Below are 26,834 nucleotides of genomic sequence, written 5' to 3'. Positions count from 1 at the left end.
GTTTTGCTCTTTTTGCCCAGGCTGGAGTGCAATGGCACAATCTCAGCTCACCACAACCTCTGCCTCCCAGATTCAGACGATTCTCCGATTCTCCTGCCTTAGCCTCCCAAAGCTGGGATTACAGGCATGTGCCACCACATCCCGCTAATTTTGTATTTTTACTACAGATGGGATTTCACCATGTTGGCCAGGCTGGTCTTGAACTCCTGACCTCAAGTAATCCACCGGCCTCGGCCTCCCAAAGTGCTGGGATTACAGGCATGAGTCACTGTGCCCAGTCCTATTTTTATTTTTGTAGAGATGGGGTCTCACTTTGTTGCCCAGGCTGGTCCCGAACTCCTGCGCTAAAGCGATCCTCCTGCCTTGGCCTTCCACAGTGCTGGGACAACAAGGCGTGGGACAACAAGGCGTGAGCCACCATGCCCAGCCTGCCAGGTTCAATAAAGGAGGCTGTACTGCTATGCCCATTTGGTAGCCTGAGGGCCAGAGAAAGGAGGGTACTTACTTGGTCAAGTTCTCACAATGGCCAGATAATAATTTATAGCCAGTCTTTGAGAGGAAATATGCTTCTACATGATTTTTATCAGCTGTATTGTGTTCCAGATAGATAAGCTATACTTTGCTAAACTAATCCCCTTGCACTGAGCATTTAGATTACTCCCCACTTAGTGCTGTCATTAAACAAAACTCAGCGAATATCCCTGTATGTATATGTATATCTTTGATCCCCTATCGCATAATCTTCCTAAAACAATTCCTAGCTGTGGCTCACATCTGTAATCCCAGTCCACTTTGTGATGCGAAGGTGGGAGGATCGCTTGTGCCCAGGAGTTCAAGACCAGCTTGGGCAATATAGCAAGACCCCGTCTCTTAAAAAAAAAAAAAAAATTGACCAGGTGCAGTGGCTCACGCCTGTAATCCCAGCACTTTGGGAGGCCTAGGCAGGTGAATCACCTGAGGTCAGGAGTTGGAGATCAGCCTGGCCAACATGGCGGAACCCTATCTTTACTGAAAATACAAAAATTTAGCCGGGCATGGTGGCACATGCCTGTAATCCCAGCTACTCGGAAGGCTGAGGCTGGAGAATCACTTGAACTTGGGAGGCAGAGCTTGCAGTGAGCCGAGATCATGCTGCTGCACTCCAGCCTGGTCAACAGAGCAAGACTGTGTCTCAAAAATGAAATAAAATAAATAAAATAAAATTAGCCAGGCGTCGTGGTATGCACATGTAGTCCCAGCTACTTGGGAGACTGAGGTGGGGGATTGCTTGAGCCCAGAAGTTCAAGGCTGCAATGAGCTATGAGCTATGATCACATCACTGCTCTCCAGCCTGGGTGACAGAGAGAGACCCTGTCTCTACAAAAAAAAAACAAAACAAAACAAAAAACAAAACAAAAGGAAAGGGCTGGGCATGGTAGCTCATGCCTGTAATCCCAGCATTTTGGGAGTCCGAGTTGGGTGGATCACCTGAGGTCAGGAGTTTGAGACCAGACCAGCCTGGCCAACATGGTGAAACCCCGTCTCTACTAAAAATACAAAAATTAGCCAGGCGTGGTGGTGCATGCCTATAATCTCAACTACTCAGGAGGCTGAGGCAGGAGAATCGCTTAACCCTGAGAGGTAGAGGTTGTAATGAGCTGAGATCATGCCATTGCATTCCAGCCTGGGCAACAAGAGTGAGACTCCGTCTCAAAAAAAAAAAGAAAAGAAAAGAAAAGAAAAAAAGAATTCCTAGCAGTGTATTTGTATATTTACTGGATCAAGGGTATGCTGCACAGGTTGCTGTGGTTGGCCCAATTCCCAAGGAGGCACTTTTCAGCTTGATACCAATGTGATTAATTCGTAACATGCAGAGCTGGGTGGTCATGAATGGTGTGTGGAAGCCAGAACTGGGATCCCATGGTAGGGGAAGAGGTGTCCTTAACTGGAAACTAGCCTCTTTGTGGGTTTGTGCAGTAGGTGACTTTCTTTTCTTTTCCTTATTTCTTTTTTTTTTTTTTTTTTTTTTTTTTTTTTAGTTTTGCTTGGTCTTCCGGGCTAGAGCACAGTGGCGTGATCTCAGCTCACTACATCCTCTGCTTGCTGGGTTCAAATGATTCTCCTGTCTCAGCCTCCCGAGTAGCTGGGATTACATGTGCCCACCACCGCACCTGGCTAATTTTTGTATTTTTAGTAGAGACAGGGTTTCACCATGCTGGCCAGGCTGGTCTCCGACTCCTGACCTCAAGCGATCCACCTACCTTGGCCTCCCAAACTATTGGGATTATAGGCGTGAGCCACCGTGCCCTGCAGTAGGTGACTTTCAGTGTCCCTGTTGGGGCTAAAACTTGGTAACGCTCTGTAGGCAAATGGGCAGATATTCATTCTCTCCTTATCTCTCTCAAGAGCCTCAGAATAACAGGACCAGAGGCAAATCAGAAGAAGACATCTGCTTCCCTTCCACGGCTACCACTGCACTCAAGATAGAACCCAGCTCCCAGCCTGGCCCAGCCCCTGCCGCCCTCCTGCCTCCTCTTCCACCCCTCCCCTCACTCTGCCCTATCCATTCCCAATTCCTTATGTTCCTCCCAAATTCAAGGGCTTCTCCTCTTCTCCTCTTCTCCTCTCTTTTCTTTTCTTTTTTTTGAGATGGAGTTTCACTCTTGTTGCCCAGGCTGGAATGCAATGGCATGATCTTGGCTCACTGCAACCTCCACCTCCTGGGTTCAAGCTATTCTCCTGCCTCAGCCTCCTGAGTAGCTGGGATTACAGGCGTGTGCCCACACGCCCTGCTAATTTTTGTATTTTTAGTAGAGATGTGGTTTTGCCATGTTGGCCAGGCTGGTCTCGAACTGCTGACCTCAGGTGATCCACCCGCCTTGGCCTCCCAAAGTGCTGGGATTACAAGCCTGAGCCACTGTGCCCAGCCTCCTTTTTCTTTCTTTCTTTCTTTTTTTTTTTTGAGATGGAGTCTCATCGGTTGCTTAGGTTGGAGTGCAGTGGTATGATCTCGGCTCACTGCAACCTCCGCCTCCTGGGTTCAAGTGATTCTCCTGCCTCAGCCTCTCAAGTAGCTGGGACTACAGGCATGCACCACCATGCCCAGCTGATTTTTGTATTTTTAGTAGAGATGAGGTTTCATCATGTTGGCCAGGCTGGAATCGAACTCCTGACCTCAGGTTATTGCCCACCTCAGCCTCCCAAAGTGCTAGGATTACAGGATGAGTCACTGCACCCGGCCTAACTACTTTTTCTTTCATTCAAGCAGCCAATATTGATTGCTCTTTGCTGGGTGCCAGACTCCATGCCTGGGGTTGGGGACAGGGCAGCAAGCAGGATACCTGGTCCCACCTTCACACAGCTACAGGGTTGAGGGAAGGGTCAGACAGGAGCATTTGCAGACTGGGGAAGCCTGAGTCTCAATCCTGCCTGTAGTTCCAACAGGATGGATTCCTGGTGCTGGAAGGATTCTTGTCTGCAGAAGAGTGTGTGGCCATGCAACAGAGGATTGGCGAGATAGTGGCTGAAATGGACGTTCCTCTCCACTGCCGCACAGAATTCTCCACCCAGGAAGAGGAGCAGCTTCGAGCCCAGGTACGTGTCTGAGGCACATGAGGATGGGATGTGGCCTTTGAGGGAGGGATTGGTCCCTGGTCAGAGCAACAGCGTGGAAGGGAGAATCCGAAGGCTCCAGGGTGTCAGGCAAGCCCCTTACACACCTTTCCCTCACTTCTCACTGGGAAGTTATGTTATCAAGTAGGCTTTATAGTCCTTTTTTTTCTTTTCCTTTTTTCTTTTTTTTAAAACAGAGTCTCACTCTGTTGCCCAGGCTGGAGTTCAGTGGCACGATCTCAGCTCACTGCAACCTCCACCTCCTGGGTTCAAGTGATTCTCCTGCCTCAGCCTCCTGAGTAGCTGGGATTACAGGCATGTGCCACCAGGCCTGGCTAATTTTTGTATTTTTGCTAGAGACAGGGTTTCATCATGTTGGTCAGGCTGGTCTCGAACTTCCGACCTCAGGTGATCCACCCACCTTGGTCTCCCAAAGTGCTGAGATTACAGGCTATTATCCCATTAGACAGGTGGGGAAAATGAGGTTCAGATCACTTGCCCCAAGCCACACAGTTAGTAGTGGACAGAGTCAGGATTTCAACCCAGATCTGTCTGATACCAAGTCCCTGCTGTTCCCAGCTTAGGTTTACTTCCTGTTCTCCAGCCACCGAAGGCCACTTTGTGGCCAGCCACCTGGAATGAGCCCAGTGATCTGGATGATCCCCACCTATGTAACTTGTTATCTCCCATGAGACTAGGAACTCAGATTTTCTCCCCCCAGTGACTGAATAGGTCACATGATAGGGCCCAGTACAGTTTGCAATGGGTGAATTGAAGACTCTGGGGTCTCCCACACGGTTCTCTTGACCCTTCCTACTTGGAGTTTATTATGAGCCTGCTTGGGCCTGGGCCAGGCCAGATCCTGGCACTCACGCTGAGTAGCACCTGCCATCTGGTGGGCATAAGCAGAACTACAACAGCCGGAAGCCATCCTGGGGAATGGGAAGAATGGGGTCTTGAGAAGGAGAAAGAACCGGTTAAGGAATGACAGTTTCCTCCAAAAAGCTGGTCTCATTGCTGTACAGCTGCCTTCCGTTCGGGGGGATATTGGGGGAAGCAGAGACAGGTCCTGCAGCCAGAGACAGGCAGGTCACTCAAGGGTTCCTAGTAGTAAGAAGGGCCAAATCCTGTGCCCTCCAGACTGCCTTCAGAGGCTAACGGGCTATGGGTTGGGAAGAACATGAGAATAAAGCTGATATATTGGCGGGGCGCAGTGACTCACACCTGTAATCCCAGCGCTTTGGGAGGCTGAGGCGGGCGGATCACCTGAGGTCAGGAGTTTGAGACCAGCCTGGGCAACATGGTGAAACCCTGTTTCTACTAAAAACATAAAAATTAGCCGGGCCTGGTGGTGAGTGCCTGTAATCCCAGCTACTTGGGAGGAGAATCGCTTGAACTCAGGAAGCAGAGGTTGCAGTGGGCTGAGATCATGTCACTGCACTCCAACCTGGGCAACAGAGCAAGACTCCTGTCTCAAAAAAAAAAAAAAAAAAAAAAAAAACCCGATATATCTTGGTTTAAAATATGTGCAAAGAAAAGAGATGGACATGGTGCCCGGCACTCAGTAACATCCTCAATATTCACTCTTGATACTGTGAGGAAAAAAAAAGATCAGTGGGCGTCCTGTCTCATTCTCTTGGGTTACTTCCAGCTTTCCTTGTCTGAGCTATTTTACAACACTGTAAGTTGGATAAAACTGATAATAATGCACATGATACTTGTCCAAGTAGGGGGGTCAGTGCTACTCTGTTCCAGTCATGTTACCATGAACTGGGTCCTGGGGAATGCAATTATTGCCCTGCGGATAGAACAGTTGGGCAGCTGGGTTTGGTGGCTCATGCCTGTAATCTCAGCACTTTAGGAGGCCAAGGAGGGAGGATTGCATGAGCCGAGGAGTTCGAAACTAGCCTGGTCAACAAAGTGAGACCTCTGTCTCTACAAAAAAGTTTTTTTTTTTTTTTTTTGAGACGGAGTCTCGCTCTGTCGCCCAGGCTGGAGTGCAGTGGCCGGATCTCAGCTCACCTCCGCCTCCCGGGTTTACGCCATTCTCCTGCCTCAGCCTCCCAAGTAGCTGGGACTACAGGCGCCCGCCACCTCGCCCGGCTAGTTTTTTGTATTTTTTAGTAGAGACAGGGTTTCACCGTATTAGCCAGGATGGTCTCGATCTCCTGACCTCGTGATCCGCCCGTCTCGGCCTCCCAAAGTGCTGGGATTACAAGCTTGAGCCACCACGCCCGGCCCTACAAAAAAGTTTTTAAAAATTAGCTGTGCATGGTGGTATATTCCTGTGGTCCCAGCTACATGGGAGGCTGAGGCAGAAGGATCATTTGGGGCCAGGAGGTTGAGGCTGCAGTGAGCTATGATCATGCCACTGCACTCCAGTCTGGGTGGGTGATAGAGACCCTGTCCTTGTCTCAGAAAAAAAAAAACAACAGTTTGCGTCTATCTCTAAATTCATTTCAAGGGCCGGGAATGGTGGCTTACACCTGTAATCCCAGCACTTTGGGAGGCTGATACAGGCAGATTGCTGGAGGTCAAGAGTTTGAGACTAGCCTAGGGAACATGATGAAACCCGGTCTCTACCAAAAATACAAAAATTAACTGGGTGTGGGGGTAGGCGCCAGTGGTCCCAGCTACTTGGATGGCTGAGGCAGGATAATCGCCTGAACCCTGGAGGGAGAGGTTACAGTGAGCTGAGATCGCGCCATTCACTCTAGCCTGGGTGACAGAGAAAGATTCTATTTCAAAAAAAAAAAAAAATTTGTTTCAGTATTCCTTAGTATCTACATACGTGTGTGTGTAATTCTTGGAATTCTCCTTTGAACCAATTGTAACATCTTACTGTTTCCCTTGTGAAATAACGAATTCAGTAAAATCATTGAGATATGCTTGGCATATTACCTTTAATATTTTTACTTTTCAGGCATGGGGGCTCGAGCCTATAATCCCAGCACTTTGCGAGGCCAAGGTAGTGGGCAAATCGCTTGAGCTCAGGAGTTTGAGACCAGCCTGGGCAACATGGTGAAACCCTGTCTCTACAAAAAATACAAAAAAAAAAAAAAAAACTGGGCGCAGTGGCTCACGCCTGTAATCCCAGCACTTTGGGAGGCCGAGGTGGGTGGATCACTTGAGGTCAGGAGTTTGAGACCAGGCTGGCCAGCATGGTGAAACCCCATCTCTACCAAAAATATAAAAAATTAGCCAGGTATGGTGGTGCATGCCTGTGGTCCTAGCTACTCAGGAGGCTGGGGCAGGAGAATCACTTGAACCCAGGAGGCGTAAGTTGCAGTGAGCCGAGATCGTGCCACTGCACTTCAGCCTGGGGTGACAGAGTGAGACTCCATTTTAAAAAAAAAAAAAAATTAGTCATGGCCCGGCATGGTGGCTCATACCTGTAATCCCAGCACTTTGGGAGGCCAAGGCAGGCAGATTACTTGAGCCCAGGAGTTCAACACCAACCTGAGCAACATGGCGAAACCCCATCTCTACCAAAAATACAAGAAAATCAGTTGAGAGTGGTGGTGCGCACCTGTAATCTCAGCTACTTGGGAGGCTGAGACAGGAGGATCACTTGAACCCAGGAGATGGAGGTTGTGGTGAGCTGAGATTGCGCCACTGGACTCCAGCCTGGGTGACAGAGCGAAACCCTGTCTCAAAAAAAAAAAAAAAAAAAAAAAAAATTAGGCATGGTGGTGTGAACCTGTAGTTCTAGCTACTTGGGAGGCTGAGGTAGAAGCATCACCTGAACTCAGGAAGTCAAGGCTACAGTGAACCGTGATCCCAATGCACGATTGCACTCCAGCCTGGACAACAGAACAAGACACTGTCTCTCTCTAAAAAAAAAAAAAAAAAAGCCTGGCGCAGTGGCTCACACCTGTAATCCCAGCACTTTGGGAGGCCGAGGTGGGCGGATCACCTGAGGTTGGGAGTTCAAGACCAGCCTGACCAACATGGACGTTGCAGTGAGCCAAGATCGCACTAATGCATTCCAGCCTGGGCAATTAAGAGTGAACCTCTGTCTCAAAAACAAACAAACAAAGCACCTTGGCTGGGCACAGTGGCTCACACCTGTAATCCCAGCACTGTGGGAGGCCGAGGTGGGCAGATCACGAGGTCAGGAGATCAAGATCATCCTGGCTAACACAGTGAAACCCCGTCTCTACTAAAAAAATACAAAAAATTAGCTGGGCATAGTGGCGGCTGCCTGTAGTCCCTGCTACTCCAGAGGCTGATGCAAGAGAATGGCGTGAATCCGGGAGGCAGAGCTTGCAGTGAGCCGAGATCGCGCAACAGCACTCCAGCCTGGGCGACAGAGCAAGACTCTGTCTCAAAAAAAAAAAAAGGCACCTCAATTTCTTCTTCCATAAAATGGGGATTATAGCAGACCCTACCTCTTTGAAAACCCAAAGCTCAGTGAGATAACATACGTACAGGCATGTCTCGGAGATATTTCAGATTTGGTTCCAGACCACTGCAATAGAGCCAGAATTTTTTTGTTTTGTTTGTTGTGAGATGGTGAGATGGATTCTCACTCCTGTCACATGGGCTGGAGTGCAGTGGCATGATCTTGGCTCACTGCAACCTTCACCTCCCGGATTCAGGCAATTCTTCTTCCTCAGCCTCCCAAGTAGCTGGGATTACAGGCGTGTGCCCACACGCCCTGCTAATTTTTGTATTTTTAGTAGAGATGTGGTTTTGCCATGTTGGCCAGGCTGGTCTCAAACTCCTGACCTCAGGTGATCCACCCGTCTTGGCCTCCCAAAGTGCTGGGATTACAAGCCTGAGCCACGGCACCCAGCCTAGAGCCAGGATTTAAACCCAAGGATTTCAGCTCCAGAATCTGTGTCCTAACTGCTATAAGATTCAGCCTCTGGCTGAAGCCTCCAAGAATTGAGGAGGTCAGTTTTTTTCCTCCCTCCCTTCCTTCCTTTTTTTTTTTTTTTAGACGGAGTCTCACTCTGTCGCCCAGGCTGGAGTGCAGTGGCCAGATCTCAGCTCACTGCAAGTTCCGCCTCCTGGGTTTATGCCATTCTCCTACCTCAGCCTCCCGAGTAGCTGGGACTACAGGCGCCCGCCACCTCACCTGGCTAGTTTTTTGTACTTTTTTTAGTAGAGACGGGGTTTCACCGTGTTAGCCAGGATGATCTCGATCTCCTGACCTCGTGATCCGTCCGTCTCAGCCTCCCAAAGTGCTGGGATTACAGGCTTGAGCCACCGTGCCTGGCCTATTTTTTTTTTTTTTTTTTTTGAGACGAGTCTCGCTCTGTTGCCTAGGCTGGAGTGCAGTGGCACAATCTCGGCTCACTGCAAGCTCTCCCTCCCTGGTTCACGCCATTCTCCTGCCTCTACCTCCTGAGTAGCTGGGACTACAGGCACCCGCCACCACGCCCAGCGAATATTTTGTATTTTTTAGTAGAGATGGGGTTTCACCCTGTTAGCCAGGATGGTCTCAATCTCCTGACCTCGTGATCTGCCCGCGTCGGCCTCCCAAAGTGCTGGGATTACAGGCGTGAGCCATCACGCCCGGCCTATTATTATTATTATTTACTTTATATTTTTTAAATTTATTTATTTATTTATTTTTTGAGACGGAGTCTTGCTCTTTCGCCCGGGCTGGACTGCAGTGGCCGGATCTCAGCTCACTGCAAGCTCCGCCTCCCAGGTTTTAGCCATTCTCCTGCCTCAGCCTCCGGAGTAGCTGGGACTACAGGCGCCCGCCACCTCGCCCGGCTATTATTTACTTTTTAAAATTTTTTTGACATGGAGTCTCATGCTGTCACCTGGGCTGGAGTGCAATGGTGCGATTTCAGCTCACTGCAACCTCCACCTCCCGGGTTCAAGCGATTCTCCTGCCTCAGCCTTCCGAGTAGTTGGGATTACAGGTGCCTGCCACCACACCTGGCTAATTTTTTGTATTTGTATTTTTATTTTTTCCTGAGACAGACTTTTGTTCTCGTTGCCCAGGTGGAGTACAATAGTGCGATCTCGGCTCACCACAACTTCTGCCTCCCAGGTTCAAGCGATTCTCCTACCTCGGCCTCCCAAGTAGCTGGGATTACAGGCATGCACCACCATGCCCGGCTCATTTTGTATTTTTAGTAGATACGGGGTTTCTCCACGTAGGTCAGGCTGGTCTTGAACTCCTGACCTCAGATAATCCACCCGCCTCAGCCTCCCAAAGTGCTGGGATTAAAGGGGTGAGCCACCACACCTGGTCAGTTGTATTATTATTATCTTTTTTTTTTTTTTTGAGACAGAGTCTTGTTCTGTTGCCCAAGCTGGAGTGCAGTGGCCCGATCTCGGTTCACTGCAAGCTCTGCCTCCTAGGTTCACGCCATTCTCCTGCCTCAGCCTGCTGAGTAGCTGGGACTACAGGCGCCCGCCACTGTGCCCGGCTAATTTTTTGTATTTTTTTAGTAGAGACGATGGTTCATCTGTGTTAGCCAGGATGGTCTCGATCTCCTGACCTCGTGATCCGTCCGCCTTGGCCTCCCAAAGTGCTGGGATTACAGGTGTGAGCCACTGAGCCACTGAGCCCAGCCTTCTGTTTTTTTCAAGACAGAGTCTCACTCTGTCACCCAGGCTGGAGTGCCGTAGTGCAATCTCGGCTCACTGCAACCTCTGTCTCCCAGGTTCAAGCAATTCTCCTGCCTCAGCCTCCTGAGTACCTGGGACTACAGGTGCCCACCACACCCAGCTAATTTTCATATTTTTAGTAGAGACTAAGTTTCACCATGTTGGCCAGGCTGGTCTTGAACTCCTGGCCTCAAATGATGTGCTGCCTAAGCCTCCCAAAGTGCTGGGATTACAGGTGTGAGTCCTTAAGCCCAGCCATTATTATTCCTTTTTTACAGATGAGAAAATCAAGTCTTGCTGACATAAAACCAGGGGCCCAAGGCTACCAGGGAACCAGTCCTGTACCACTCTAGCATCCATGTTCTGAATCACAGTATAGTGAGGTTCCCAAGAAATTCCGTGTTTGCATCTTTGGGGTGTGATTTCAGGCATTTGAAGTTCTGGCTCACTGTCTGTGCCGTAGTGGACAAGTTTGAGAAGCCCCCAGGGGGTCTGTAACCCTGTGGCGGTAGGAAGTTTCTGAATCCACCTCCCTCTTTGCCAGGCCCAGCTCTGACCCTGGGATGCTATCTCAGTCTTCTGATGTTCCCTTTCCACAGGGCAGCACAGACTATTTCTTGAGCAGTGGTGACAAGATTCGATTCTTCTTTGAGAAAGGCGTTTTTGACGAGAAAGGTTTGGAGCTGGGGCCCTAGAGCTGGGCAGGAGCCATGGTGAGGGTAGGCTGGACTCGGGGATCTGCTCCCAGGGATGGAAGAGTGCTGAGGCCAGCTGCCCATGGAAGGCTAGACACCAGTTCTCTGCCTTTATCTGTTCTTTGTGCCACAGGAAATTTCCTGGTCCCTCCGGAGAAGTCCGTCAACAAAATTGGCCATGGTGAGCAGGGGCTTGGGGGTGCAGGAAAGAAGATGGGGGAACTGGCTGGGAGTGGTGGCTGATACTTGTAATCCTAACACATACTTTGAGAAGTCAAGGCGGGTGGATCACTTGAAGTCAGGAGTTCAAGACCAGCCTGGCCAACATAGAAAAAATTAGGTGACTGTAGTGGCGCACACCTGTAGTCCCAGCTACTCAGGAGGCTGAGGCAGGAGAGTCGCTTGAACTGGGGAGGCGGGTGTTGCAGTGAGCCAAGATCATGCCATTGCACTCCAGCTTGACAGGGTGACAGAGATAGTGAGACCCTGTTCAAAAAAAAAAAAGAATGGGGAAACTGAAGCCTGAAGAATTTAGGAGTCTTAATGAAAGCCCATAGTGGCTGGGCTTGGTGGCTCACGCCTGTAATCCCAGCACTTTGGGAGGCCAAGGTGGGCGGATAACCTGAGGTCGGGAGTTCAAAACCAGCCTGACCAACATGGAGAAACCCCATCTCTACTAAAAATACAAAATTAGCCGAACATAGTGGCACATGACTCTAATTCCAGCTACTCGGGAGGCTTAGGCGGGAAAATTAGCTTGAACCCGGGAGGTGGAGGTTGCAGTGAGCCGGTATCGCACCATTGCATTCTAGCCTGGGCAACAAGAGTAAAACTCCGTCTCAAAATAAAAAAAAGAAAAAAGAAAAAAAGAAAGCCCATAGTAAGTTAGTGGTCGGGTGAATGGCATTTGTGGCTGCAGGCTCCCCTCTGGTCTTCGGCCCCTCTGCTAGTCATGACACTGCTGCCACAGCACTGGGGATGGGGGTCACCTGATTCCCCCCAACAGATGGGCATGTGCAGGCTCTTCCACTGTCTACTGCCTGGCCTGGGGGAGTTCCTGGGTCCAGTGCTCCCTGGAGCCACCCTAAGGGGCATCTGACCTACTGACAGGGTCCCTATTCTGACACCCCAAAGTCAAGTAAGAAAACCCTCATTTTTTTTCTTTAGGATCATACATTATAATTTGTGTTGTAGACTGCTTATTTATTTTGTAAAATAAAATTGAGATGAGGTTTTGTTATGTTGCCTAGGCTGGTCTTCAACTACTGGGCTGGCTCAAGTGATCCTCCTGCCTTGGCCTCCCAAAATGTTGGGATTATAGGCATAAGCTACTGCACTTGGCCTGGAAAGCTTATTGTTAAACCTGAAGTTATATCGTGGTAGGCTTGTAGACAAGTTGTGGTAAAATACATGTAAGATTTACCATACCATGATAACTGCTTTAAAGTACGTAACTCGGTCGAGCACGGTGGCTCATGTCTGTAATCCCAGCACTTTGGGAGGCCAAGGCAGGTGGATCACAAGGTCAGGAGTTTGAGACCAGCCTGGCCAATATGGTGAAACCCCATCTCTACTAAAAATACAATAATTAGCTGGGTATGGTGGCGGACGCCTGTAGTCCCAGCTGCTCAGGAGGCAGAGGCAGGAGAATTGCTTGAATCCAGGAGGTGAGGGTTGCAGTGAGCTGAGATTGCACCACTGCACTCCAACCTGGGTGACAGAGCGAGACTCCATCTCAAAAAAAAAAAAAAACAGTACGTAGCTCAGTGGCATTAAATGCATTCAATCTTCTGTTTATGACAGTGAGGGACTATGCATGCCAGGCCCTGGGCTGCCCCTGCACATTCATTAGCCCATCGAGTCCCACAGCAGCCCTGCCTCCCAGGTGCTTCTAATCCTCATTTGACAGAAGAGGAAACTGAGGCTCACAGGAGAGAAATGGTTACCCGAGGTCACACAGAGCAAATGGTGGCACCGAGATTGCTGCACATGATTGGCGCCAAGGAGCCCTTAGTCATCTGTGAGGGGTAGGGATTCGGGGCTGGACTGAGCTTCCCAGATGGCCAGAAGGTCAAGAATAAGGGCATGGGTGGCATAGGGCCTGGGTGGGGGGAAGGCTCCCATGGAGCCCATTACTCGGTTGTAAACAGGCAGAAGGGTGAATGCATACAAAATAGGTGAGAATGTCAAAGTGAGCCTGAGTGTGGGTGCCCAGAGCTGGGTGTGGAGGGACACGTGGGCCTGAGATGGCGCTGACAGCCACCTTCTGTCCCGCAGCTCTGCACGCCCACGACCCTGTCTTCAAGAGCATCACACACTCCCCCAAGGTGCAGGTGAGCAGAGGTGGGGGTGGGGGCCAGGAGGCTGGGCCACGGGTGGCAGGCTGGCAGCATGACCTTTGCCCCCCTCCAGACCTTGGCCAGAAGTCTGGGCCTCCAGATGCCTGTGGTGGTGCAGAGCATGTACATCTTTAAGGTGAGCTCCTTGTCCTGGCCTCAGTTTACCGTCTGTAAAATGGGCAGACTGCTCATACCAAGCCCTTCCGTACAATGGGCCAAAAGTTGCTGGAATTATGATGTTGGTGGGAGAACATGGAAAATCGGTCTCCTCTGGCTAAAGCACCTGGAACTTAGTTGATGCTGTTAAAATTTGGTGGTAGGGGCTGGGCGTGGTGGCTCATGCCTGTAATCCCAGCACTTTGGGAGGCTGAAGCGGGCGGATCACTTGAAGTCAGGAGTTCGAGATTAGCCTGGTCAACATGGAGAAACCTCATCTCTACTAAAAATACAAAAATTAGCCAGGCATGGTGGCACACATCTGTAGTCCCAGCTACTCGGGAGGCTGAGGCAGGAGAATTGCTTGAACCCAGGAGGTGGAGGTTATAGTGAGTGGAGACCACGCCAATGCACTCCAGCCTGGGTGACAGAGCAAGGTTATCTCCAAAAAAAAAAAAAAAAAAAAAAAAAATTTGGCCGGGTGCAGTGGCTCACTCCTGTAATCCCAGCTCTCAGGGAGGCAGAGGTGGGAGGACAGCTTGAGCCCAGGAGTTCGAGACCTGCCTGGGCAATATAGCGAGACCCCGTTCTCCACAAAAAGGAAGAAAAAAAAGACAAAAAAAAAAATTTGGTGGTAGGAGGGAGGGTCATCCTCAGGCCTCTCTAGACCTCCCTCCTCCCTTCTTTGGCAATTGAAATGCTGTGCTCCCGGCTTTCAAGGCCCAGCTCAGTGCCACCTCCTTTAAGAAGCCTTCCAGAACACCTCAGAAAAGAAGGACCTGTCTGACTCTGGAGCTGGAAGGCTCAACTGCTGGTCTGCGTCCTAGCCTATCCCTCCAGTCCTTGCCCCGCTCTGCTTTGTGATCTTGTTAGGCATGTGTGTGCTTGCACATGCTAGGAGCTCGTTGGGCAGGGGGGGTTTCTCTTTGCATCCCTCCTGGGGCTGGCACACGGTAGCTGCTCAGTAGCTGGGTGTTGAGGTAGCTGGGTGAGAGAGAGGAAAATGCCTGTGGCCAGGGCAGCAGCATCCTGTGACTCTCAGAGCAAGCCCGGCTCCTCTCTGCTCTCCTCTATCCTCACCAGGCTTTTCCTTTCTCTTGCAGCAACCTCACTTTGGCGGTGAAGGTGAGCTGAGAGCTGTGGGCCCCTGAAAAGGCCATGGGTGGGACATCTAAGACCGCAGTGGTTCTCAGATCTTTAGAAAGAGGGAAAGCACTTGCTCCTGTCTGCTGTAGGAGCCTGGGCCGGAGAGGAGGAGCCACCTTCCATTCCTTCCTCTGAGAGCAGATTGGGAGGGAAACCCTGTGTCTTTGGCATAGTGGGTCCTGAACCTGCCACCAACCCCAGCTAGTTAAAAATACAGATTTCAGCACTTTGGGAGGCCGAGACGGGTGGATCACGAGGTCAGGAGATCGAGACCATCCTGGCTAACACGGTGAAACCCCGCCTCTACTAAAAAATACAAAAAAAAATTAGCTGGGCGAGATGGCAGGCGCCTGTAGTCCCAGCTACTCGGGAGGCTGAGGCAGGAAAATGGCGTGAACCCGGGAGGCGGAGCCTGCAGTGAGCCAAGATCACGCCACTGCACTCCAGCCAGGGCGACAGAGCGAGACTCTGTCCTAAAAAAAAAAAAAAAAAAAAAAATACAGATTTCCTAGGCCAGGCGTGGTGGCTTATGCCCGTAATCCCAGCACTTTGGGAGGCAGAAGTAGGCGGATCACCTGAGGTCAGGAATTCGAGACCAGCCTGGCCAACATGTTGAAACCCCATCTCTACTAAAAATAGAAAAATTCAGCCAGGGGCGGTGGCTCAAGCCTGTAATCCCAGCACTTTGGGAGGCCGAGACGGGCGGATCACGAGGTCAGGAGATCGAGACCATCCTGGCTAACACAGTGAAACCCCGTCTCTACTAAAAAATACAAAAAACTAGCCGGGCGAGGTGGCGGGCACCTGTAGTCCTAGCTACTAGGAAGGCTGAGGTGGGAGAATGGCGTAAACCCGGGAGGCGGAGCTTGCAGTGAGCTGAGATCTGGCCACTGCACTTCAGCCTGAGTGACAGAGCCAGACTCCGTCTCAAACAAACAACAAAAAAAATAGAAAAATTAGGTGGGTGTAGTAGCGCACACCTGTAGTCCTAGCTACTCAGGAGGCTGAGGCAGGAGAATCGCTTGAACCCAGAGGAGGAGGTTGCAGTGAGCCAAGATCACACCACTGCACTCCAGCCTGGGTGACAGAGTGAGACTCTGTCTCTTTTTTTTTTTTTTTTTTGAGACGGAATCTCGCTCTGTCACCCAGGTTGGAGTGCTGTGGCCCGATCTCAGCTCACTGCAAGCTCTGCCTCCCGGGTTCACGCCATTCTCCTGCCTCAGCCTCCCGAGTAGCTGGGACTACAGGCGCCCGCCACCACACCCAGCTAATTTTTGTATTTTTAGTAGAGACAGGGTTTCACCATGTTGGCCAGGCTGGTCTTAAATTGCTGACCTCAGGTGATCCAACTGCCTCGGCCTCCCAAAGTGCTGAGATTATAGGTGTGAGCCACCGTGCCAAGCTCCAGCTTCCCAAACTTATGCCACTGGGTGAACCATCTGGTGGCTGGGGGCATTTGTCCCCAGTTAAGAAGGGTGGCTTGAGTTATCTCACTGGAATTAAACAGTAGCGCTACTTTATATCCAGCAGTTACATGGTTGGGCCCTAAGCACTTTTCATACATCATCTCATAGAATCCTCCAGCACCCTGTGAGGTAGGCTATTGTTGGAGCCACTTTACGGTTTAGGAAGTTGAAGCTTTGAGAGGTGAAATCACTTTGCCTTAGAGTCCTGGGCCAGGAAGTGATGAGATTCTGACCAATCGTGGGAAGGCTGGCCCTGAAGAGCACCCAGAGGACTGAGGAGTGGGTAATGAGGCCAAGGTGAGGTGGGACCAGGCAAAAGGATGGGCTTCTCACTCCCCGTGGGCCTGCTGTAGTCTCCCCTCATCAGGACGCCTCCTTCCTGTACACGGAGCCCCTGGGCTGGGTGCTGGGCATATGGATCGCAGTGGAGGACGCCACGCTGGAGAACGGCTGTCTCTGGTTCATCCCTGGCTCCCACACCAGTGAGGAACCCTGTCTCTTCTGCCCACTTGGGACTCCCCACCCCCTAGGGAGAGGGACCCCGAGAAAGAAGGAGTTTAAGGCTCTCCATCTTGGCCTGCAGGTGGCGTGTCAAGAAGGATGGTCCGGGCCCCTGTTGGCTCAGTGCCTGGCACCAGCTTCCTCGGGTCAGAGCCAGCCCGGGATAACAGCCTCTTTGTGCCCACCCCAGTGCAGAGAGGTAGGCAGATGCAGAGGGCAGAGAGGCAGGGGGCTGAGTCCATCAGTCTGTGCCTGCTCGACTACCCAGCATCCCTCGGGGTCATCTGAGGGCAGTGAAGTCACAGAAAGAGGAGGGCTGGATGGGGGCTGGGAAGTCAGGAAGCAGCATGTTTTCCTGCAAGCTGACCCAGATCACGCTAGAATCCACACTCGGCTACTTATAGGCTGTTTCTCTGGGCAAATGACTGACTCCCTGAGCCTGAATTTCCCCAAACGTGAAGTGGGAAGTCAGTGAGATGATAAATACATGGATACAGAGTCTGCCTAGTGCATGGCCACTGCTCAACCGATGTCGGCTGTTGGGCGGGTCCTTTCTCTTGTGAAAAGGGAAAACCAATGTGTAACTCAGCATCACCAGAGAGGTCCCAGTGGACTGGCACAGTGCAGAGGGCTTCTGCCTGATCCTGCAAAGACCTCGGGAGGGCAGGCCCTTCCCAAGGCTTGCCAAGGCCGCAGTCCACAGCAGAGGGGACTCGATCCCAGAGGAACTTGCATCTCTACAGCTTAGCTTCCGACCCTGTGGGAGGCTGCAGGTGCCTGAGCTTTCAGGGAAGGGAATGGGGATGGATGGGGGCCACAAAACCGCTGGAGGGAGGAGGGCCCGTGTCCCTTCCTGCCCTGGGGAGGGGGAATGTGGAGCTGGTGGGTTCCTGACCTGCTTGTGTCTCTGCCAGGGACCCTGGTCCTCATCCATGGAGAAGTGGTACACAAGAGCAAGCAGAACCTCTCTGACCACTCGCGCCAGGCCTACACTTTCCACCTCATGGAGGCCTCTGGTACCACCTGGAGCCCAGAGAACTGGTAGGTGACAGGGTGGGTGTGTGCGCCCGACAGTCCCCTGGAGGCTGGGAGCAGTGACCCTGCACCTCAAGGTTATCTCCTCTATCTTCTGCAGGCTCCAGCCAACAGCTGAACTGCCCTTTCCCCCACTGTACACCTAAAGGCTTTCACAGGGCAGGAGCCCTGGCCCCTCCCGGGTGAAGCTGTGGGCTGCAAACACCAGCGTCTTGCTCAGCCTCTTGGTTGCAACAGGGAGGTCTTGTCTCCCCTCCTGGGCTTTCTTCCTGCCCTGTGGGCAGCAGCCTGGGCTGGGTCAGGAGCTTCCCTAAGATCTTCATCTCTCTGCCTCCCTACTGCCCCAACATAGCCTTGAGGAGGCTTCTCAGCCACCAAAGGGTTCCGGCCCCTTCTCACTCTCCTCTCCTCTCAGATGGAACTCTGGTTATTATGGTGTTAGTTATCGAATAAAAATGACTTCAGAATGCAGCTTCCCCACTGAGCCTTCTTTCCCAAGCAGCATTGCTTTCCAGACAAGAAAACTGCTTTCCAGGCCGGGTGCAGTGGCTCACGCCTGTAATCCCAGCACTTTGGGAGGCCGAGGCGGGCGGATCACCTGAGGTCGGGAGTTTGAGATCAGTTTGACCAACATAGAGAAACCCTATCTCTACTAAAAATACAAAAAATTAGCCAGGCATGGTGGCGCATGCCTATAATCCTAGCTACTCGGGAGGCTGAGGCAGGAGAATAGCTTGAACCCAGGAGGCGGAGGTTGCGGTGAGCCGAGATCACGCCACAGCACTCCAGCCTGGGCAACAAGAGCAAAACTCCATCTCAAAAAAAAATTGCTTTCCAGACAAGATACTAAAATGCATCCCAGGTACCCCAGCCCTGTTTGGCGTGGCTTGCGTGATTTTAATAAGTAACATTTAGTGGGCACTCACTGTGTGCCCCGCTCTGTGCTGAGACCTTCACAGGCTTTATCTCATAGAATCCTCACTAGGAGAGGTAAGTGCCATTATCATCTGTACTTACAGAAGACGACGCTGAGCTAAGGAGGGGGTAAATGACCTGCCCAAGTCACAGCTGCTCGGTTGTTCAGCAGGCTCAGCCTCATGCAGAGCCCGTGCTCCTAACCTTGACACTGCCTCATCTTCCCTTCTTGGGGAGCAGAGATGCCCAGAGCTAGGAATCCAGAGTTCCAGGTTCTGGTCCTGGCTCCGTGAACAACTTGCTCCGTGGTCTCAGGCCAGGGCCTTTCCTTCCTCTGGGCTTGTTTCCTCCCGTGTCCAGTAAGGGGGCCAGTCTAGGGCTTTCAGGGGCCTTTCCTGTTTGGGCATGCTTGGCAGGCACTCAGACCTTCAGAACAAGTACCAAATCTAAAACCTCCTCAGCTGAGGTTTGGCCCAGAGGCTACAAACTGGGGACCACAGGCTGATTCCAGCCCACAGATGCATTTTTTCTAGGCTTCAGCACTTTTTCTTTTTCTTTTTTTTTTTTTTTTTTGAGACAGAGTCTCACTCTGTCACCCGGGCTGCAGTGCAGTGGCGTGATCTCAACTCACTGCAACCTCTGCCTCCCGGGTTCAAGCAATTCTCTGCCTCAGTGTCCTGAGTAGCTGGGATTACAGGCGCCCGCCACCACACCCGGCTAATTTTTGTACTTTTAGTAGAGACAGGGTTTCACCATCTTGGCCAGGCTGGTCTTGAACTTCTGACCTAGTGATCCACCTGCCTCGGCCTCCCAAAGTGCTGGGATTACAGGTGTGAGCCACTGCGCCTGGCCAGGCCTCAGCATTTAAGAAAAAACTTGAAGATTTCACATAACTATCTAGGTTCCTAAGCTTCCTTGAATGAGAATGCAATTGACAACATGGGGCCTACACTCTAGCATGGTGGCTACTGGCTGGAGCTCCCTTAGAGGCTCAGTGTGGCCCCCTGTTGTCGTTCACTGCGTTCATTTGAGTTTGTGACCCTGATGTATCCTATCCCCCAACTACACAGAAAACCCAAGGCCCAGAGGATAGAGCCCTTTCCCAAGGCCACCCTGGGAGTCTGTGGGGCAAAGCTGGTACTCTTTTACCAACATATTGCTGCCTCTTTTTGCAAATTAATAGGAGGGAGCCTGAGCGAAGGGAAGCGTCTCTGTTGAGTCCCAAAGGAATGTCTCAATACTCTCCTGTGAGGGAAAGGACATGGCAGTGATTCTCAAGCAGAAGCTTCGGCTCCCTGGAGCTCTGCTCCTGGCTTCTGGCCTTGGTGGACCAAAGCTCTCACCTCCTCTGACGTCCTCCCTAAGCTGGGGGAGAAAGGGAGAACCTTGCCAGTCTCAGGAATCTTGCTGTGCTATCTTCCTAGTGACGGAAAATGTTTATGCATTCACTATCTGTGTAGTGTACACTTCCGGGAGGGACACAGTGCAGATGGACTCCCAAATCTACTGATTTCCTGCTCCTCGTCAGCCCCCTGTGCTAGCCCTGGGGGATGGGGTGGGGAATGAGGCAGTCCCGGAGCCTGTCCTCCCAGAGAGCAAGGCTGGAGCGTGGGCCTCTCATAGAGTCATTTTACCTCTCAGGAAACTCCCCCAGCCCCTGTGGATCTTTCCTACCTTGGGAAGAAACAAACACAGGTTTGGACGTGACTAGAATGTGGCAGGGTCTTAGGAAGGACCCCTTGATGAGGTCCTAGTGCTATTCAGCCCATTTTTCTCTATCGGCACCACTCAGTGGGACACCAGAGGCGGGGTGGGGTTGGCTAATACAAGATCCAGCCCAAGCAGGGTCTGATCCTCCCTCAACCCCGCCAAAGTTGACCCACCTCTCCCTTCAGTTATTCCTAGCCCTCTGCTCTTTCCCTCAGGGGTTCTCCGCCTCCAAGTGAAGCCAGGAGAGCAAAGGTCACTCTGGTTTTGAAATGGTTTGCCCAGCTTTTCGGCTTTTCGCTAAGATGAGGACTGGTCTTTGGTAGGAATGACTCTTTCCCTTTCTGACTGCTTTTCAAGGGTGGGCTGTAGGCTGGACCCTCACAACACCCCTCGAGGTGTGGGCTGTCATTACTCCCATCTGCAAGATAACTGAGGTTCAGCCTGGCTAAGTGACTCACTCAAGGTCACAAAGTTTTTTTTTTGAGAGTTTCACTCTTGTTGCCCAGGCTGGAGGGCAGTAGAGCCACCTCGACTCACCGCAACCTCCGCCTCCCGGGTTCAAGCGATTCTCCTGCCTCAGCCTCGCTAGTAGCTGGGATTACAGGCATGTACCACCACACCAGGCTAATTTTGTATTTTTAGTAGAGACGGGGTTTCTCCATGTTGGTCAGGCTGGTCTCGAACTCCTGACCTCAGGTGATCTGCCTGCCTCGGCCTCTCAGAGTGCTGGGATTACAGGCATGAGCCACTGCGCCCAGCCATCCAAGGTCACAAAGTTAGTAAGAAGCTGTGCAGCCAAGGATTCTGACCAGATTAGTTTGACCAGACTAAAGTGTTAACCATTATGCTTTACTCTCTCCAGCATCCACTCTGGCCTCCTCTGAGGCTCAGGGTGAGAGAGGAGGGGGGCTCTACAGCACAGTCAGGTTCTTTGAGTTGCTGGATTATCCCTTAAGACTCTTTTCATTTTAAATATCAGCAAGGCTGGGACAGTGGCTCACACCTGTAATCCCAGCACTTTGGGAGGCCGAGGTGGACGGATCACCTGAGGTCAGGAGTTCGAGACCAGCCTGACCAACATGGAGGAACCCTGTCTCTACTAAAAACACAAAATTAGCGCGTGGTGGCACATGCCTGTAATCCCAGCTACTAGGGAGGCCGAGGCAGGAGAATCGCTTGAACCTGGGAGGCGGAGGTTGCGGTGAGCCGAGATCCACCACTGCACTCCAACCTGGGCAACAAGAGCAAAACTGTCTCAAAAAAAAATAAAAATAAAAGATAAGTATCAGCAAAACTAGAACTAGGAGAGCTTTGATTTTTATTTTAAATCTGAATCAACTGAAAAATCAAATCTGCTTTTCACACCGTGGCTCTTCATGCCCAAGTAGCTGTCTGCTGTGGGGACTGTTTGCCCTCCCCATGTCTGTTTCCTCTGTCACTGCTGCTGCACTGTAACAGCTAGGCCATCAGCAATATCAGGAGGTAGAGAGGCAGAAGGAGATTGTCTATCTGTGTAGTGTATGCTTCCAGGAGGGACACAGTGCTGATGGACCCCAAAATCCAAGCATAACTGTAGTTTACGTCCACTCCACTGTCAAAGATTAAGATCAGAGCTACAGAAATGATCTGCGCAAATATAGATGTCATGGTCCCCTCAAAAGTCTTTTTGGTTCCAGGCCAGCGGATCTCCCCCATGGTGCTACCAAAGATGGAGGCCACAGTATCACCCACACCCACAGCCAGGACACCGGCATAGGGGACAAGGGCCCTGGCTCCCCCCAGGCTACCCTTCTGTGTGCAGGGTCTGGGGATCAGCCAGATGGGAAGAGACATGCCCAGGAGCAGGTAGATGTGTGTCAGAATGAGTGGTCCACTGTCTCGTTCATCCAGAAAAAGGGACAGGAGGCTCCGTAGAGTGTGACCCAAGGGCTTGATGCGGAAGTAGCGCACATACTCCAGGAAGATGAAGACCGCCAGACATACAGTGGCAGCTACATAGAGCAGTGGCCGGTCAAAGATGATACCTGGGATGTAGGTGGCTACCACAATGAGGTGGAAATACTTTCGGGCGATGGTGGGGGCCTGGTGCTTCTTGGACTCGGAAGATGACCGCTTGGCATTCTGGTACAGCACCACCAGGCAGGCCAAGGTGGCCAGCAGAGACCAATAGGCTAGGAGGTAGATACGGGTGTCTGTCTGGAAGAGGAACTGAAGAAGCCAGAGCAGGGGGTTCCTGCGGATGAGCCGGTGCAGCCAGGGTAGGACCACGCCAAGGCTCAGCACACAGGTCATGAGGTGGAAGAAGATGGAAGAGGCCCAGGTGCCTGAGTCCATGAAGATAAAGAGAGTGCTGAAGAAGATGCCCATGAGTACCATCCCTACTACCACCACCAGCAGGAAGAAGTCCACTGGGTCCCCCTGACTTTCCACCAGTGTCAGGGAGCGCTTGATGAGCTGGTTGAGGACAAAGCTAATGCCACCCAATACCAGCAGTGCCTCACCAGGGGTGAAGCAGCGGGGCAGCAGGTACAGCAGGATCATGTTGAGATAAACGAAGATCAGCAGGACTTCCAGGACTTCGATCACCTCCCCCACGCTCAGCGAGTGCTTCATGATATAAATGATAACACCTCCAGCCAAGCCCAAGATGACACAAGTGTTGGTTGGCACTGGGCGAGTGATACCGAGCGCCAACACTGATGAGAAGAGGGCCACTGCCATGCCAGTGGCTGCCACCACAATGCCAAAACGCTCAAAGAACGGGTTCCCAGCAGCCTGGCACCGTTCCTTCATGACTAGTCCAAGTAAAGGCATGACCATGGAGGCGGGCAGTAGGCCACTGTTTGCGGACATTCGGAACTGGAAGACGGCGCTTCCCTGCTGTAGCAGCCGGTCCCACTTGTATTGGACGTAGAAGGCCTGCACTGCGAGGGCCACGGCGCACCACGAGTATCGGTCCCATACGGTTGCGTGGATGCTCAGCACCACTGCAAACACTACTGCCGCCTCTGCCAGCACCGATCCACTCAGCGGAGCCCCAGGCCCCGGGGCCGGCGATGGGCACTCTCGGGTCATGTCTCTAGACCTGGGGCTTCACGGAGGCCGGGGTGACTACGGATGTCCTAGACTTCGGGCCTCTCAGCCCCGCCAAGCAGAGGGAGGCACTTTCACCCGGCCAGCAACCTTCTCCCTCCGTTCTCCAACAGCGAGGAGGGAACTCCACCGCAGGTCACTCTCTGCGGCCTGGGAGCTGGCGCCCGGCCACCCCCCACAGCCTCCAACCTACGGCGTAGACGTCGCCACTCTGCAGCCTTCCTCTCAGTTACAGCCGCCCCCGCTGCCGGCTCCTCACCTCTTTGGGCCTCGCCATCTTGGCACTGCCCCGCGGCAACGTCACGTGATGAAATCCCCGCCCACGCTCCCGATCCGGGGGCGAGCGGTCACGTGGGCATGGCGTCTGGGGGCGGGGTTAGGGCGCGCGCGCGCGCGAAGATGGCGGCGGCCGGCGGCGGGCCGTGTGTGAGGTGCGGAGCGGGTCGAGTAGACCGGGGTGGCTGTGAGGCGCGGGGTCAAAGCCGAGCGGAAGAGGGGCGGGAATTGGAGGCGGGATGTGGCGACGGTGGCAGGGTCAACCCCGGCTGGGTGGACGGGCACCGAGACAGGAGGCGGTTACGTCCAAACGGTCCCCGCGCGCGGGGATCTGAAGAGTCTTCTTCAGGAGGGGGGCCGGCTCTTCACCCCTTCTCTCCGCGGTTGGCCTCTCATCTTCTCATCCAGGGCACTTTGCCTCCCTCTTCTCTCACCTCCGGCGCGTCTCTTGGCGCCCCACCCGCGCTTCCTTGTCCGGCCGTGACGCTCCCTCGAGCCACGGGGAGCTTTGCGGTCGCCTCGGGTACCCCCCACCCACGTCCGTGCTGCAGGCTCCCAGTGTCCTGCCCCGGCGTCGAGTGCGCCCTGCTGGCTCCCCAACCTCTCCCGCGATCTGTTCTTGTTAGGATTTTGTTTCGGGTTGAGCGGAGCCGCGCTTGCGGTTTCTGCCCTCTCCACGCCTCGAATCGTTCTTTTCTTGCATTGAATCAGTCAGCGAGCATGTCCAAATCCTCCAAGAGATTTAAGGGACTGAACTAGGCTTTAGGGACAAGGAGATGAAATATCATATACGAAAGCTACAATTCTCACAAAGTGCTTTCTAGCGTCAGACCCTGATGGAGCGCTTCCCGTGAGTTACCTCATTCAATTCTCGCAACTCCGAGAGGCGCCTTGTATTTCACAGATGACTCAGAAGTCCGGCTCAGAGCTAGCCAAGTGATAAAGAGAGGATTCAGGCTGAAGTCTGCGTGCCTCCAGTGCTATAACCAGACCACCACGCCTCCCTCCGTTTTCCACATTGCAGCTCGAAGGTCTTCGGTCTTCCCACCACCCATCCTCCTTAAAATTAAACATCCTTGCCTCTTATCCTTCCCTGTGCCAGCAGTGTTTTCCCCACTTTTTTTTTTTTTGAGATGGATTCTCGCTGTGTCGCCCAGGCTGGAGTCCAGTGGCGCCATCTCGGCTCACTGCAACCTCCGCCTCCCAGGTTCAAGCGATTCTCCTGCCTTAGCCTCCCAAGTAGGTGGGATTACAGGCGCGCACCATGTTGGTAAGGATGGTCTCAGCCTCTTGACCTCGTGATCCCCCCTCTCTGCCTCCCAAAGTGCTGGGATTACAGGTGTGAGCCACCGCGCCCGGCCGTTTTCCCCACTTTTTTGTTACGTTGTTTATCACTGTATTCTTTCTCTCTCTCTCTTTTTTTCTTTTCTTGGCTGATGCAGGGTCTTGCTCTGTTGCCCAGGTTGGAATGCAATTGCACAGTAGGGCTCACTGCAATATGGCTCACTCCTGGGCTCAAGTGATCCTCCCACTTCAACTGCCCGAGTAGATGGGACCACAGGTGTGCACCACCACACCTGGCTAATTTTTTTTTTTTTTTTTTGAGACGGAGTCTTGCTCTGCCGCCCAGGCTAGAGTGCAGTGGCCGGATCTCAGCTCACTGCAAGCTCCGCCTCCCGGGTTCACGCCATTCTCCTGCCTCAGCCTCCCGAGTAGCTGGGACTACAGGCACCCGCCTCGTCGCCCGGCTAGTTTTTTTGTATTTTTTAGTAGAGACGGGGTTTCACCGTATTAGCCAGGATGGTCTCGATCTCCTGACCTCGTGATCCACCCGTCTCGGCCTCCCAAAGTGCTGGGATTACAGGCTTGAGCCACCGCGCCCGGCCAACACCTGGCTAATTTTTTTTAGATGTTTTTTGGAGATGTGGATCTACCTATGGTGCCCAGGCTGGTCTCAAACACCTGAGCTCAAGTGATCCTGCCGGCTTCCCAAAGTGCTGGTATTATAGGTATAAGCCACTGCGCCCAGCCACCCCTGTATTCTCAGCACCCAGAAAAGCATGATAGGCTCTCAGTAAATACTTATTACACATACTGCCCATGCTCTCTGATACCACTTCCTTCACCTCTCAGCTGGAATTAAGACGTCTTTGCAATTTCCACCGGACGAGGAATGAACCTTGTGAGGAACAGTTTGCTTTTTCCTCCCCTGCCGTTTTGTGCCAGCAGTGTTGGGGCAGTGTTGTCGCTACTATTCCTTCCCTTTTTTTTTTTGAGACAGAGTTTTGCTCCTGTTGTCCAGGCTGCAGTGCAGTGGCGCAATCTTGGCTCACTGCAACCTCTGCCTCCCGGGTTCAAGCGATTCTCCTGCCTCAGCCTTCCCCGGTAGATAAGACTACAGGTGTGCACCACCACACCCGGCTAATTTTTGTGTTTTAAGTAGAGACAGGGTTTCACCATTTTGGCCAGGCTGGTCTGGAACTCCTGACCTCAAGTGATCTGTCAGCTTCAGCCTCTTTAACTGCTGGATTACAGGCGTGAGCCACCATGCCTGGCCTGAATACTGTCTTGTTATCAGAAAAATGATTAGTGATTCCAGTGTGCCATGTGGGAGTTGGTGGCTATTCTTTGAGCAGAATCGAAGTTGCTTTTAAAGCATTAACCATTAGGAAAGAGATGTATAAATTTTAGGTGTGTTTAAACCTCTTTTGATGAGAAAATCCTGAAAGATTAGTTATTTGAGACAGAGTCTCACTGTTGTTGCCCAGGCTGGAGTGCACTGGCCCGATTTTCGCTCACTGCAACCTCTGCTTCCTGGGTTCAAAGGAATCTCCTGCCTCAGTCTCCTGAGTAGCTGGGATTACAGGCGCCCGCCACCACGCCTAACTAATTTCTTGTATTTTTAGTAGAGACAGGGTTTCACCATGTTGGCCAGGCTGGTCTCCAACTCCTGACCTCAGGTGATCGACTGGCCTTGGCCTCCCAAAGTGCTGGGATTACAGGCTGACAATTTTAAAACAGAGCTAGTGCTTTGTGTTACAGTTAGTGTTTTTTTGTTTTTTTTTTTTTGGAGAAGGGGTCTTGTTCTGTCGTGCAGGCTGGAGTGCAGTGGCAGGATCTTGGCTCACTGCAACCTCTGCCTCCCTGGCTCAACTGATTCTCTCACCTTAGCCTCCAAAGTAGCTAGGGCTACAGGCACACGCCACCATGCCTGGCTAATTTTTGTATTTTTTGTAGAGACAAGATCTCACTGTGTTGCCCAGGCTAATCGCGCACTCCTGGGCTCAGGTGATCCTCCTTGATCACTTGTGATTAAGACTCACTGCAGCGTCGCC

General features: G+C 52.1%; 3 protein-coding genes across 7 annotated transcripts in view; 2 read left to right on the top strand and 1 right to left on the bottom strand.

The window, feature by feature from the left end:
• Positions 1-3,407: 3,407 nt before the first annotated feature.
• On the top strand, positions 3,408-17,979 carry PHYHD1 (phytanoyl-CoA dioxygenase domain containing 1). Of its 2 annotated transcripts, XM_023217224.2 has the most exons (10): positions 3,408-3,573; positions 10,767-10,842; positions 10,996-11,043; positions 13,140-13,195; positions 13,275-13,337; positions 14,461-14,482; positions 16,323-16,451; positions 16,553-16,669; positions 17,385-17,511; positions 17,606-17,979. In XM_023217224.2, the coding sequence occupies exons 1-10, from the start codon at positions 3,475-3,477 to the stop codon at positions 17,649-17,651; spliced, it is 783 nt and encodes a 260-aa protein (XP_023072992.2). In that variant the 5' UTR covers positions 3,408-3,474; the 3' UTR covers positions 17,652-17,979. The 2 variants fall into 2 exon arrangements, with proteins under 2 accessions (XP_023072992.2, XP_023072993.2); XM_023217225.2 differs by lacking the exon at positions 13,275-13,337.
• A 3,452-nt stretch (positions 17,980-21,431) lies between these two features.
• DOLK (dolichol kinase) lies at positions 21,432-23,629 on the bottom strand. Its single transcript, XM_023216989.2, has one exon. It carries the CDS (start codon positions 23,203-23,205, stop codon positions 21,589-21,591), a length of 1,617 nt encoding a protein of 538 aa, XP_023072757.1. The 5' UTR covers positions 23,206-23,629; the 3' UTR covers positions 21,432-21,588.
• Positions 23,592-26,834, top strand: part of NUP188 (nucleoporin 188) — a 67,917-nt gene continuing 64,674 nt past the window's right edge. For 3 of the 4 annotated variants that reach the window (XM_023216988.2, XM_023216986.2, XM_023216985.2), the window contains exon 1: positions 23,592-23,654. In XM_023216988.2, the coding sequence (XP_023072756.2) occupies positions 23,623-23,654 (32 nt within the window). In that variant the 5' untranslated portion in view covers positions 23,592-23,622. The remainder of the gene's footprint in view (positions 23,655-26,834) is intronic. The other variant, XM_023216987.3, reaches the window with a different exon arrangement.

Source organism: Piliocolobus tephrosceles, chromosome 14 (assembly GCF_002776525.5).
Source record: "Piliocolobus tephrosceles isolate RC106 chromosome 14, ASM277652v3, whole genome shotgun sequence".
Taxonomy (NCBI): domain Eukaryota; kingdom Metazoa; phylum Chordata; class Mammalia; order Primates; family Cercopithecidae; genus Piliocolobus; species Piliocolobus tephrosceles.
The sequence above is the reverse complement of the archived record's forward strand: the minus strand, read 5'-3'. Positions and strand labels throughout refer to the sequence as shown.

Excerpts from the sequence above, each read along its gene's own strand:
- DOLK (XM_023216989.2), bottom strand. The coding sequence starts at position 23,205 with ATGACCCGAGAGTGCCCATCGCCGGCCCCGGGGCCTGGGGCTCCGCTG.
- PHYHD1 (XM_023217224.2), top strand. The coding sequence starts at position 3,475 with ATGCAACAGAGGATTGGCGAGATAGTGGCTGAAATGGACGTTCCTCTC. Across the intron at positions 14,483-16,322 it reads ACCTCACTTTGGCGGTGAAG|TCTCCCCTCATCAGGACGCC; the intron begins GTGAGCTGAGAG and ends GGCCTGCTGTAG. Across the intron at positions 16,670-17,384 it reads GCCCACCCCAGTGCAGAGAG|GGACCCTGGTCCTCATCCAT; the intron begins GTAGGCAGATGC and ends TGTCTCTGCCAG.